Genomic DNA, 14,856 nt, shown 5'->3' on the forward strand with positions numbered 1-14,856 from the left:
GGATGATGGTAATGACTATAAACATGTTTGGTGTTGAACATTGATTCCTAAAGGGTGACTAATGGATATTCACAGTGCTTTTTAAATTCAAGGAAATTTTAGATAGAACTGAAAATAATGCAGGCACATAACATACAAATTTTACATGTAATTGGATTTAAGGACCGTCTCAAGCCCGTCTATTCATGGACCTCTTCCTTAAAGTTGAGAGTTCCTAAAGACAGATTGCAGAAGGGCTAAGAGTGAGAATTCTGGAGAATGAAAGCCCAGTTTTTCCACTTACTAGCTTCATGATCTGGGCCTCTTCAGTTCTCTGATCTAAAAGGGGAATAATAATAAATGCATATAATGCATTTATTGCAGTTCCTGACCCATTAGTGATACTGTTACCGTGTTGTTGCTGATGCTTTTGCATTGTAACAACCTATCTGGAGCAGAGTTCTCTTGAGAAGCAGTAGTATTAAATCTGGATGGAGAGAGTGGAGGTGTTTGAAACAAAATAAATATTGACTTCAAGTAGGAAATTGGAACTACTGAAGAAGAGTTTTAGGCCCATTAATTTTGTTGATGCTATGCCTTTTCTGTCTGTTTCATTAATATTTAATTTTTGGATTATTTAAAATATTTCAAAATCGACAGTATTTTAAAATAGAATTTTCAACAGTCATCTTATTTTTTCTGTGTAGTTGCTTATACTTCCTTGTTAATGAAGTCTGACATTTTTATGTTGGATAACTAGTCTCTTGCTTTCCAAATTTCCCATTTTTCTTTTTCTCATTAATTATTTCTTTGCTTATCAGAGTAGTACAAACAAACTTTATAGAACTGTGTAATATAAAATGAAATTTTTCTCTCTCTCTCTGTGTATATATATATATGACACATCCCCCACTCCCAGTCATATGTCTCTCCCCTTCAGAAAGCCATTATTAGTGTTTTCCTTTTTCTTTTTTCTTTGTGTGTGTGTGCACATGTGCTTTTTAGGGCCAAAGGTGTTTCCTGGCTAGGGGTCAAATCAGATCCACAGCAACACTGTAGCCCCAACCTACTGAGTGAGGCCAGAGAACAAACCCACCTCTTCAAGGATACTAGTCAGGCTCGATACTGCTGAGCCACAAATTTGGGGATGGCTTGGAATACATACATTCTTTCTATGTATTCTTTTTAAATGCAAGCAGTCTAGAAGTGTATAAAGATTAAAATCATTCCTTAGCCCCATCTCTCTCACTCACCAGAAGTAATCATATTTTGTTTTTAATTCAAATGCCATGACCCTGCAATTTAATGTCATAAATAGCTTTCTCAGTACTTATAGCCCTACATCCTTAAATGTTTAGATAGTATTCTTTTGTATGGATGTATCATTTTATTTAACTGGTTTTCTGTTGATAGATTAGTATCATATGTGAATAAATTTTGTTTCAGTGAATGTAATTACATTAACTATGTGCTATCTAGTTTTAAAAATTTATTATACTCTAAGCATTCTACATGTCAGTAAATATTAATTTTATTAAGTTGTGTACTAATAATTTTATTCTTTTTTCATACACCATTCTTCTGTTTTACAGAAGATTTGTCTACCAGTATCTCTGTATCTAATTGTCAGATCCAGGAGAATGTGGTGAGTAAACATTACAGCTAAAATATGCAAATTATGTAATTAAAAAAATAAAGTATGAAAATCTTCTAAAGAAATAAGTTTATAGCCCAGAGTATTGTGCAGTTTGCCTAAAGACTCTAAGCTAGACTCTGCGAGTGATAATTACCCTGAGGAAATCTTCATTTAAGGAAACTGAAGCAATTTTTTTTTTAATTATGAAAATAAAATTTAACTCTTTCATACCTGACAGAGTATTACAAGTAACATTACAAAGTAATAGACTAGTTCAAAGAGGAGAGAGAGGTTACTTCTTTGCTTGGTCAAGAGAGAGAGCCTCCTAAAGGAGGTAAAACTTGAAATATGCCTAAAAGGATGGAAAAGTTTTGACACAAGTACTGAGAAGATGAGGGTGAGGGAACAGTATTTCATGCAAGTACAGAGAAGCAGGAAATGCAGGACTTTTAAGGAGTAGTGAAGTTTAGCTGATGTATGTAGGTACATATAGGGGATTATAGTAGGAGTCAGCTTACTTTCTGTAAAGGAATAGATAGTAAATGTTTTTAGCTTTGTACACCAGACCAGACCATATACAGTTATGAATTCAACTCAGCCATTGTAGTAAGAAAGCCATAGGCAGTACATAAAGGGATGATCATAAATGTTTTGCAATAAAACTTTATTTGTGGACACTTAGATTTGAATTTCATGTAATGTTCATGTTTCACAAATATTATTTTGACTTTTTCAACCATTAAAATATTTAAAGTCTGGTCTTAGTTCAGGGGCAGTACAGAAAAAGACATCAGGCTAGAATTAGCCTTTATATAAGCCATAGCCTGCCATCCCTGCATTAGAAAGAAAAACAGCTAGAAAAAGAAGTCAGAAAATTGTTCATTAGCTATATATAAATTTCTCTGATAAAAATCTCTTGCTCTTCAGCTTGAGGCATCCAGATGTTATTGCTCTGTAACATGTACACATCACTGGGTTTTCTAAGATTGTAGTGAAGATTGGATATCCAGAAGTGTTATTAGGAGAGGGTTTCAAGAAGATTTAATCTGTGTCTCTCTTGTCCTAGTGGTAGGTAGAATAAATACCAGTTTATTGAGGCAAGAAGGAGGTTTTCTCACTTCATTTTTACAGATGAGAAACCAAGTCCTGGGAATTCAGCTTATTTAAGATTACCCAATTTAAATAAAAATTGGGATTTGTAGAATTACTGATTTCTGTATGCCAGGCAGTAGACTTGACACTTTGTATATATTCTCATTTAATTCACTTAAAAAATAGGAGTTCCCATTGTGGCTCAGTGGATTAAAGGATCTGGCGTTGCCACAAGCTGTGGTATAGGTCAGAGATGTGACTCGGGATCCCACGTTGCTGTGGCCATGGCATAGGCCAGCAGCTGCAGCTCGATTGGACCTCTAGCTTGGGAACTCCCATGTGCCACAGGTGCAGCCCAAAAAAGCATGCATGCATAAATAAATAAAAATTCACTTAAGGGGTCTTCTGGCTTCGGCGTGATCATGTTTCTCCAGTATTATCTCAGCGAGCAGGGAGACCAGGTCAATACCTTAAAGAAGCTTGACCCCACGGGACAACAGACTTGCTCGGCCCATCCTGCTCGGTTCTCCCCAAACAACAAATATTCTTGACACCGGATCACTATCAAGAAAGGCTTCAAGGTGCTCATGACCCAGCAACTGTGCCCCATCCTTTCGAGAATCTCTTAAAATTGTATGCCTCTTCTGCTGCCTGCTAGCGCTCAAGAGACTGTGCAAACAAGCTCTTCGATCTGTGAGCCTTGAAGACGTACTCCGACCCTTGCTCTTGAGAATCCGGTCTCATCATTGCCTTTGATCATGCTTGTTGTGAAGTAATCATGCTAGCATCCCCTTTAAAGGGAAAAAGTTTGAATCTTTTTTTCATACTTTGAGTCACTGCCACGTTATTAAAATGATTTGAAAGGAAAAAATTCACTTAAAAACTCAGTGGGTTAGATGTTTTTACATCTACTATAGCAATGAAGGAATGAGGCTTCAGAAACTCAGTTTATTCAATCAAGTGATTACCATGAGACAGGCACTGGCTGGGAATGTAACACTGAACAAGATAGGTGTCACCCGTGGCTCCATGGAGACTGCAGTACACACCCAAACAAAAGAGAGACCTTGACTGGGATCTGTGGAGAGAATTGGAGCGTCCCTTCCAGCAACAATCATTATCCAAAAAAAAAAAAGGAGTTCCTGCTGTGGTTCAGCAAGCTTAGAACCCAATTAGTATCCATGAGGATTCAGGTTCAATCCCTGGCTTTGCTCAGTGGGTTACGCATCCTACACTGCCGTGAGCTATGGCATAGGTGGCAGATGCAGCTAGGATCCCATGTGGCTGTGGTTGGCAGCTGCAGCTGTGATTTGACCCTTAGCCTAGGAACTTTCATATGCTGCAGGTGCAGCCCTAGAAAGACAAAAAGAAGGAAGGAAAGAAAAAAAAGGGAAGAAGATTGAGGAGTGAATTTGAATTACAGACTTTCTCACATATACACTTTTCATCAGTCTTTCAAAATTACTCTGATCTCATTAGGAACCTTTGAGTTTTTCCTTCAAATCAAAGATAGCAGATCTCCTTAATAGTAAAGTAAATAAAACTTTGTTCTTATAATTTACTCTTAATAGATCTCTATTTAATAAATACACTTTTTAATTCGAAGCATTTTCCCCCCCAAAAGTCTTACAGAATACATTATCGTTGTACATTGAGTCACAGTGTTAAGAGTTCCCAAGGTGGCACAACAGGATTGGTGGCGTTTCTAGGACGCTGGGATGCAGATTCAATCCTTGGCCTGACACAGTGGTTAAGGATCCCGGCATTGCCACCCTGTGGAATAGGTTGTGACTACAGCTCAGATCTGATTCCTGGCCAGGGAACTCCATGTGCCTTGGAGCAGCCAAAAAAGAAAAAATATATATATATATATATATAAAAGTCATAGTATTAAAATTGGATTTTTTTTTTAGGACATGAAAAGCCTATATTTCATTAATAACGATGAAATTAGTTCACTCAATCATAAAAACTAAAATGTATTTAAGTATTTGAATGAAAAGAGTCAGAAATGTTGACATCGTTTTATAGAGGTAATAACACTGCTTACTTTTTCCTAAATAGGACATCAGTACCGTTTACCAGATTTTTGCAGATGAGGTGCTTGGTTCAGGCCAATTTGGTATCGTTTATGGAGGTAAGCAACTATAGTCATTTGCATATTATAGATAGTATGGAAAAATTTGAAATTTAAAAACACCTGCCACCTGTTAAATCTTGTCACAGTTTTGTCAAGTGTTTTTTTCCTGCAGGTTGACTTGCATACCTAGATAAGTCCTCTTCATTATAACTGAGTATTCATTTATTAATTTAAACCTAAAACTTTATATGCCCTACTGGCTTTCCAACACAAATGGCACCATTTGTCTACTATTGGCATGAATAGTATATCAGGAATGAACACCTGAAATCTTATCCAGCTCTGTGACTTATATTGGCAAAGTCATTTAACCTTACTGTGTATTTTCATCATTTTAATGAAGCCAGTAAAACCTGAACTGCATAACTCACAGGGTTGTTAATATTAATTAAACCTAATGTATGTAAAAGTACTTTATAAGCTATAATGCATGGTATAAAAGAAAAGTAATGCCCTGTATAGCAAAAATTAGCATAACATTATAAATCAACTATACTTTTAAAAAAGGGGAAAAAAGTAATGTTAAACTCTTTTCATTCCTTAGTGAGACTTATAATAGTCTCCTAGTTGGCCTTTCTGCTTCAAGGTTTGCTGTCATACGTGGTTAAATCACCCTGCTGATCCCATGAACCTAAAATAAAATTAATTCACTGGTACAATGTTTCTATCTTGACAATTTCTGAAGACTAAGTCACATAGTTAACTGTCATTTATTTAATAAGGTAGATTATTTTTCAGTAAACAAGTTCATTCAAGTTTCCTGCCATTTCAGATAATGAAACTAGTTTTAGTAGAGGCAACTGGTATCAGGAAAAACATGATTTATTTCTTAAAATTAAAGGTGAATACTGGAGAAAGAAGAAAATGAGCCAAAGAAAAGAAATACAAGAGTAAATGCTTATCGGTTTCATTTTGTGAAAAACTTACTGACAAAGCTTTTGTTTGTATGTGAGATGTCAATTTGCTGCTTCTTTCTCTCTTGTATTTTTTTAAAAACAGGAAAACACAGAAAGACTGGAAGGGATGTGGCTATTAAAGTAATTGATAAGATGAGATTCCCCACAAAACAGGAAAGTCAACTCCGTAATGAAGTAGCTATTTTACAGGTAAAAAAAAAAAAAAGTTGCTTTGTATTGCTTTTAAATTTTGATAAATGGATTTATAAATCCAAGTCTCTTTAGTATGCTTATAAGTATAAGATTTGGTTTTTGTTTTCTTTGTTTTCATTTTATGACCTTTTGGCTCAATAGGAGAGGCTGGTGAGTATCTGAAATAACTCCTTTAAGTCTTTATTATAAAGGTAAAATTAGGTTATAGTAATCTAAGAGTTACAAGGACTGCCATTATGGTAGTAGTTTGTTTAGAAAACATTTTCCTAAATAAAATCTTAAACTAAAAAAGCCCACATTTCATTCTTAATTCATCACTCCACGAGCTCAAAATACTTTGATATTTCTACCAGTGCATTTCCGTAGGAGGCCTCAGTTGTCTCATCATTGTGCCTATCTAGGTCTCACAGATGATGCACTTAATTGTTATAGCAATTACTATAAAAATGAAGGCTGCTTAAATTGTGTACCTTTTAACAGTAGCATTTGTTATTTTATTCAAAACACTAAAGATTTAATTTTATAATAGTTTTGTCCATTAAAGTTTGTTTTAAAATATATATTGGCAACAACTTAAATCCCTTAAAATAAAATACTATGTGGTTTTATTTTCATCTACCATTTTTACCTCTTTTAGGGGTCATCTAGAAGATTAAAATTTAGCTTTATTTTTCTGAACCGCATATAATTAACTTATAAAATGCAAATGTTTACTAATTCACTGTGTAGTATTTAGAAATCATGATGATATAATAGTTAATGGTGTCAGAGCCCCATTTGCTTGGGGGTGAAGTTCAAGAAGACACAGCCTGTTGAACTTGCGTTTCCTTGGAGAAGAAGGTAAGAAATTTATAAATATGTCATTAATTTTACATTTATTACATTATTGGTCACTGTTAATAACATTTGCTTCACTTTTTTTTTTTCTTCAGGGGAGTAATGATCAAAAGATTATAGTCTACAAGGTACCTGTGGTCACTTCAAGGCTGCCTGCTATAAAGCTACCTTTCAAGTAGAATATTAATAGCATTCAGACTCTGCATTAGAATTTGAATATATTGTTAGAGATCTTTTTTAATATCTAATTTTGGACTCTTCCTCAATGTCCAATTAATATGCAAAAAATAAATATTAAGGGTATATTCCTAAGGCTTGATTTCTGCTTGTCACTTTGATCACAAACACAATTCTGAACTAAATACTGAAACTTGCCTATGGATCATAACTAAATTTAGGAATTTCCAGATACTGTACTGTGTAAACACTATCATCTTATCCCTCTGGTTATTTTCATTGATATTACCTGACTGGAAATAGAATTAAATAATTGTAGTATGTCCCAAATATACTATTTTCATCTTAAATCCATTAACTTCTTAGGCTAAACCAAAATCTCTTGAAAAAGGTTCCATTGCAGACACCACACTCAATAAATTGAATCTTTTTTTCCCGATGATGGCCACTCTGACTTTCTTGTTGTTCTTCAAGCATGTTAGATATGATCCTGTCTTAAGGACTTTGCATTGTCTGTTCCCTCTGCCTGGAATGCTTTCCTCCACTATCAGCACAGCATATTCCCTTATTTCTTTCAAGATTCTACCCTAATGTCATTTCCACAGTGAGGCCTTTGCATTCTATTCAGCATTAAGCCCACCCTTCTTACCCTAACTCTCCCTTACTCTAACTCTCTTTCTTTTCTCCTTAGCATTTATTACCTCCATACTAGGTAATTTACTCGTTTATCCCTATTGTCTATCTCAACTTCCTAGAATTAATAAGCTCCATGAAACAAGAGGTGTTTGTCAGTTTTGTTCACTGACGAATCCATACTACCTACATAGGATGGTACTAGGCACATAGCAGATACTTTTTATATTTATCGAATGAATGTATTTATGTGAGAAATTATCAGTAACATGTTGTTAAATTTTAAGAAACAAGTGTGGAATGATTTTATTTGTGTAACTCATTAAGGTGATGTCTACTTCACATATTTCTGTGTATGGTTATGTTATCGAAAAGGAGTCATACCTACCTGTCAACATGGCCACATCTGGGAAGCATCTGTTGGGCAGGGAAGAAATGGAGGATTTTTACTTTCATTTCATAGGGATATAGTAAAATGTTCCTTTGCTGTTGCCTGAAGAAAGTGGTAGAGTAGTGGGAGAAAAGGTGAGGCATTCTCATGGCTCCCTAAGTAAATAGGAAAATGTTCTCAGAAACTTGAGAATTTCTAGTTTGAACATTTTGTAGCATAAATTCAGTATTTTCCCCTTCCCTTCTTGAAAGTCACTCAAAAGATTAAAAAAAAAAAAAGATAAACAGAAAAGCATACATTTTTAGTAAAAATAGAAGAGTTCAGACCTACAAAATAGGTAGAAGTTTTTCCAAAAACAGTAGAGATGGACTAGGTGCATGCAGGAAGAAGCACCACAGTAAGAACTGTTTTTGCTGACACTAACCCAGACGACATCAACATTTATAAGGGAAAAATAGACGATACAGGGTATAGCAGATAAGCACCCTAGTAGTCCATGACAGATGAAGTAGACAAAGCTAAGTAAGAACAGATGAGGTTCAAACAGTGTAAGTTAGAGCTAACTATTTTATGTTGAACTTTGTACTCTGAAAACAAATAAATACCTCATTAATTTAAAAAAACAGTATAAACAGTAGTCTTTGATCTTAATGCAGTAAAGCTAGAAATAAATTATAAAATTGGAAAACAAAAGCTTCTACCACCTGAAAAAATTTTTTGGCCATGATCACACCATGTGGAAGTTGATCAGCCAAAGATTAAACATGTTTCACAGCAGGGACCTGAGCCACAGCAGTGACAACGCTGGGTCCTTAACCCACAGAGCCACCAGGCAACTCCCTGAAGAATTTTTAGATCTTTAATAAAGCTACATCTGTGACCTGCACCGCAGCTCAAGGCAACTCTGGAGCCTGTAACCCACTGATCAAGACCAGGGATCAAACCTGTGTCTTCATGGATTCTAGTTGGGTTTCTTACCACTGATCCATGATGGGAATTCCCAAGTCTTAATTCTTGAATCATAGAGCGAAATCAGTATCTTAGTATAATTCTAAAAATACTGTATATCAGAGTTTTGGTCTATTACTCAGAGAAAGCTTGATAACCTAAAATATTTACTCCAAAAAGAATGAAAATAGATGAATTAAGAATCCAACTCAGAGTTCCCGTCATGGTTCAGTGGTTAACGAACCCAACTAGTATCCTTGAGGACACAGGTTTGATCCCTGGCCTTGCTTAGTGGGTTAAGGATCCAGTGCTTCCATGAGCTGTGGTGTAGGTTGCAGATGAGGTTCAGATCCCATGTTGCTGTGAGTGCTACAGCTCTGATTCGATCCCTAGCCTGGAACATCCGTATGCTGTGGGTGTGGACCTAAAAAGACCAAAAAAAAGAATCCAACTCAAAAAGTTGAAGGATGAATAATCAACATAAGACAAACAGAAGGAGTTCCAAGTTAAGGATACATACAGCATTGTCACTTCTGTGGATTGGGTTTGATGGCCCAGGAACTTCCCCCATGCCATGTGTGCAACCAAAAAAAGAGTTAACAAAGATAAAAATGGAAATTAATAAATTTAATAGGATAAATCCACAAGCTGGTTATGTAGTAGGTGGGATAACAATAAAATAAGTGGCCACCCTGATAAAAAAATATATATAAGGAAATATAAAAACACTTTGGGGAGATGATCTCAAATACTGAAAAATAACTAAGGGAATCTTAAGACACAATTTTGTGCAACTGTTAAACTTGAAAACCTAGAGAAAATGACTAATTCTCTATGAATGTATAGTTTACCAAAAGAGACTCCAGAGGAAATATGACATTTAGACATATAGGAGGACTTGTTAAAAGAATTATGCCACAGGATACTTTTGTGTATGTACATCCATGTGTTTTCAGGGATGACCGTGGGGAGAAAAGACTTAGCAGGTAACTACAGGATAGGGGACAGCCAGCCATGCTTCCAGCTCTAAGTTGGTGAAAGTGATGATGTTACAGATCTTCTCCTGTTGACTGATATTATCACACCCCACTACTGTGGGTTTTTTCACTTTCATTTATCTACTTCAAGGTTGTGTCACTTTTAGAGTTCCACTGTGGTACAGTAGGTTAAGAATTGAAGTGCAGCGGCTCAATCCCCAGCCTGCTGCGGTGGGTGGAAGGATCTGGCATTGCCACAGCTGTGGTATAGGTTGCAGCTGTGGCTCAGATTCAGTCCCTGGCCCAGGCGCATCCTTATACTGTAGGTGTGGCCATTAAAAAACAAAAAAAAAAACCTGTGTCACTGTTTATTTTGCTACTTGGAACACCATGCCATTAAACTATTTAAGCTGATTAGTAAACAATATTCTACACTTTCTATTCATTTTCCAAACTTTTTCTTTCTTTCTTTTTTTTTTTTTTTTTTTTTTTTTTTTTTTTTGCTTTTTAGGGCCGCACCTGTGGCATATGGAGGTTCCCAGGCTAGGAGTCAGATCAGAGCACCACAGCCACAGCAACACCAGATCTGAGCCCCGCCTACGACCTACACCACAGCTCACGGCAACGCCAGATCCTTAACCCACTGAGCGAGGCCAGGGATCGAACATGCAACCTCATGGTTCCTAGTCAGATTCATTTCTGCTGTGCCACAACAGGATCTCCTCATTTTCCAAACATGTTGAGATATTGAGCTAAAAAGTGACTAAGACACAGATGTGCTCTCAGAGAACTTACTAGGCTACTGAGTAAGATGTATATACACATAATGAGGACCATGGGATTAGTGCCGCTGCCTAGAGAGTGTAATGGCAGCTACTGCCATTGTCCAGCAGAGAGGTGATGTGGGTTAAAATTAAGGCATTAGAGTGCGAATTGAGAAATGATGGTGGACTCAGAACACATTTTAGAGATGAAGTTCAACTTCACATGGGCCAAAAAAAAAAAAGAGTTTGCCCTCTTGGCATAATTAGATACCTATAGTAAGAGGAAATGTATTTCTCTTAATAGGGATTAAAAAGTTTAATCACTTGGGCAAATAATTTAAGAGCATATTTAAGATTGAATAGGGAGAATGAAATGAGATTATTGAGGATATTAAATTTTAAGCAGAAGAGTTTAGATTTATGTCCAGAAATAAAGAACCATTGAATGTTTCTGAGTATGGCTGGCTTCTCAAGTTTGTTTTTGAGGAAGTTCTTTGTTTTCACTTTTACCAGTAAGATACATTGCTCTTTTTTTTATTAGCAGAAACAGTGCCACATTCAGCTTTGTATTTCTCCAACCCTGTTAATCCAATAGTACTTAAGAAAAGGGGGTAATGGTGGTAAAGAGCCTGAAAGCAGGAAGACCACCTCAAGGTATAATAGGAGATTGAGACTTAATATCAAACTGCCTAAAGTCAAAAGCATCTATTGAGCAAAGACCTTCACAAATAGCTCCAAAGAACCAAAGCTCTGTGTAATTGGCTAAACTTTGATTGGCAGTTGGTATCTATTCACGGGCTGCATGAAATTAGAGTGGTATGAGGAAAGTAAAAAGATGAGAAGGAAGGAAAAGAAGTAGTAATGGACAAGGGCAGCTGTATACGCGAACTGGGAAGGCGTTCTTTCCCTTCCACTCTCCACTCTCCAGTACAGAATTTGGAAAATCAGAATCTGTGATCCTTTTTATTTTATTTGCTTTTATTTATTTTTCTAAGCTATTTTTTCTTTCTATGGCATTATTCCAAACAATTAATTGCAAGCACATTGTTAGATATTTGCATAATAAAACTTTACTCATGTTGGTCACATAAATATCCTGCAACTCTTCAGAATTTGCACCATCCTGGGATTGTAAACCTGGAATGTATGTTTGAAACCCCAGAACGAGTTTTTGTAGTAATGGAAAAGCTGCATGGAGATATGTTGGAAATGATTCTATCCAGTGAGAAAAGTCGACTTCCAGAACGAATTACTAAATTCATGGTCACACAGGTATTTTAACTTTTTTTTTTTTTTAAACTAAAGAATATTTAAAAACTAAAAGAAATAGCAATGCTTTTACATTTCAGGATATTGTGGGAATTGTTAAGTTTGAAGAACAGAATTAACACTTTTAATTAAATTGGGATGAAGTGTAGAGGACTTATCAAATTCTTACCCATTCAAGGCACTCAGTTAGGGTTTAGCTGTGATTTTTCTAAGCATTGAAAAAATTCTGTTTTCTTCAATAACAGATACTTGTTGCTTTGAGGAATCTACATTTTAAGAATATTGTGCACTGTGATTTAAAGCCAGAAAATGTGCTACTTGCATCAGCAGAGCCATTTCCCCAGGTGAGACATTCTTCAGCACCTTTTTAGAGTATCATTTTAAATATCTGATGACATGATTACCATGTAATAGTGAAAGGTAGTGTTGTAGGTTGAAATACATAACCGTATCACAGAAATAAAGTTTCTGACTTGTACTTATTTATACCTGAATGCTTGAATTCAGATTTTACTAATTATATGGTTTATTTTCATTAAGATTTTGTAGAATTAGTTACTTTTTAGACTGGTTCTCAAGGAGAGTATCTTTTGCACTTTGTGCCCAGTTCACGCTTCCTTGTAGGTTGGGAATGAAAAAAGAGTCAGCCTTGGTTGGTGCTTGGTGCCTAGGACAGTAAAACTTGAGGGATAACCCTGAAATGCGAGATAATAGATTTTGGTTGAGGTAGGCAGCCAACTCTTCTTTAGAGTACTGTATTTCAGCCAACTCTTCTTCTTTAGAGTACTGTATTTCAGACATTTTCAGCAAAACCTTGGAGGGTCAAAAAGATGCTGTAAGAGTTGGTGCAATATATATTTTTTAAGGGCCACACCTGTGGGATATGGAAGTTCCCAGGCTAGGGGTCATACTGGAGCTGCAGCTGCCAGCCTATGCCATAGACACATTAACTCCAGATCCAAGCCACATCTGCAACCAACACCAGATACTTAACAACATCAGATACTTAACCCACTAAGCAAAGCCGGGGATCAAACCCACATCCTCATAGATACTAGTTGGGCTCGTTTCTGCTGAGGCACAGCTGGAACTCTCAAGAGTTGGTGCAATATTTTAAAGTGTTTCCACATATTATTTCATTTGATCTTCACAAGAATATGGGCAAAGGACTATGGGCACAGCTGAGGCTAAACTCCAGCTTTCTGACCTCCATTAGGAACAAAGGGAAAATAGTGCTTTTGGTGGTGGGGGGTCAAGTGCTAGCTATGGCCACTCTTTTTTATTTAGTTGCCAAACTGCTAGGCTATTTATCAAAATGTTAACTGAAATATGGCTTTTAATGGGGAAGAAAAAAAAAGTTGACATTTCTACATGGTCAATAATTGTATTCTTCAAATATTCACAAGTAGCCAAATTCAATAATGACACAGAACCCAAATACCATAAAAACATGTATGAAGACCCAACTTTGCTTTCTACTATTTGTGATACTGGTTTGTAGAGGCCAAATCCCTTTTCTCCAAATTTACCTTAAAGTTTTTAGTGAAGACATCTTGTGAGTAGACAGGCAGCAAGATAAGTGTTCTGTGCTCTCCAATCTCATTTCGCTTCCAGAACTCTCTTCCCAAAAGGGCATGGTAGTGACTACAGTTCCCTCAGGTATAACTTTTTTCAAATCTGACTATCTTATTAGAAATAATTTGTTCCATAGTCATAGAAAACACTCTCATTCTTTCAAGTAATCTCTAATATTACTCTTCTGCTGGCCACATTAATGGTTATCTTTAATATACTTCAATTTCATGTGCTTGCCAATATATAGTATCCTTGGAAAGAGAGGCTCTAGAATTAAGCAAAATAAAGAGTAAGTTTTTAAATATTCTAACGTTTCATTCAGCAAACATTTATTGAGTACCTTTATCCAGGCACTATGAGGCCATTGAGGATTTAAAAATGAAACATAATTCCTGCTTACAGGTGATAGAAAGTGATCTCCTTGAAAGCCAAATGATAGATCAGCACCCTCCATTTCATCAAAAAACACTAAGCACTTAGAACATCAGTCTGGTATCTGGCATTCTGGTAGCTAGAATTCAAAAGTGGTTTTTTTGAAAGAGCACTAGCAAAGCTCTTCATGCGTTATAGTAATGGATCACAGGGTTATAAATGTATCTTCCTTTTAGGAAAAGGGTATTTTACAGTTTCCCTATCTGTAATCTTTTGACATTCATAATCAATACAGTTGGCAAGTGTGTTGAAATAATCAGTATCACATTTAAGGACAGTATGTGTGTGTGTATATGTGTATATATGAGATATAGATATATAAATAACATAAAAATAACATCCTTTAATTTCCAGGTGAAGCTATGTGACTTTGGTTTTGCACGAATCATTGGTGAAAAGTCATTCAGGAGATCTGTGGTAGGAACTCCAGCATACTTAGCCCCTGAAGTTCTCAGGAGCAAAGGCTACAACCGTTCTCTAGATATGTGGTCAGTGGGAGTTATTGTCTATGTGAGCCTCAGTGGCACATTTCCTTTTAATGAAGATGAAGATATAAACGACCAAATCCAAAATGCTGCGTTTATGTACCCACCAAATCCATGGAGAGAAATTTCTGGTGAAGGTAAAAAAAAAAAAAAGTTTTAGCTCTGTGCCCTTTAGCCTGAAAATCTTTGTGATACCAAATCACTCTGTTCTGACTTCTTGTGTTGATATTTCCCATTCACCTTCCAAATTCAACTGTTTACCAATTTTTGAGCACTATTCCTTTTACATTGTCTTTTCTGTATCTTCCTTATAGTTCTCAGGCAAGGCACCAATCCAGTATGCAATTGCCTCATTTTGAAACTACTCAAATGTCTTTTGAACTGTCCTTCCCAGTTACCACTGGCAAATTCA

General features: G+C 36.1%; 1 protein-coding gene and 1 pseudogene across 7 annotated transcripts in view; both read left to right on the plus strand.

Moving 5' to 3' along the window:
- PRKD3 (protein kinase D3) overlaps nucleotides 1-14,856 on the plus strand; it is a 108,463-nt gene that overhangs the window by 81,966 nt on the left and 11,641 nt on the right. For all 7 annotated transcript variants that reach the window (XM_013996210.2, XM_013996212.2, XM_013996211.2 and 4 more), the window contains 6 exons: nucleotides 1,572-1,624; nucleotides 4,772-4,844; nucleotides 5,847-5,953; nucleotides 11,794-11,955; nucleotides 12,198-12,296; nucleotides 14,314-14,581. In XM_013996210.2, coding sequence (XP_013851664.1) covers nucleotides 1,572-1,624; nucleotides 4,772-4,844; nucleotides 5,847-5,953; nucleotides 11,794-11,955; nucleotides 12,198-12,296; nucleotides 14,314-14,581 — 762 coding nt within the window. The remainder of the gene's footprint in view (nucleotides 1-1,571; nucleotides 1,625-4,771; nucleotides 4,845-5,846; nucleotides 5,954-11,793; nucleotides 11,956-12,197; nucleotides 12,297-14,313; nucleotides 14,582-14,856) is intronic.
- LOC102162733 lies at nucleotides 2,983-3,940 on the plus strand (annotated as a pseudogene).

Source organism: Sus scrofa, chromosome 3 (genome assembly GCF_000003025.6).
Source record: "Sus scrofa isolate TJ Tabasco breed Duroc chromosome 3, Sscrofa11.1, whole genome shotgun sequence".
NCBI classification, from domain to species: domain Eukaryota; kingdom Metazoa; phylum Chordata; class Mammalia; order Artiodactyla; family Suidae; genus Sus; species Sus scrofa.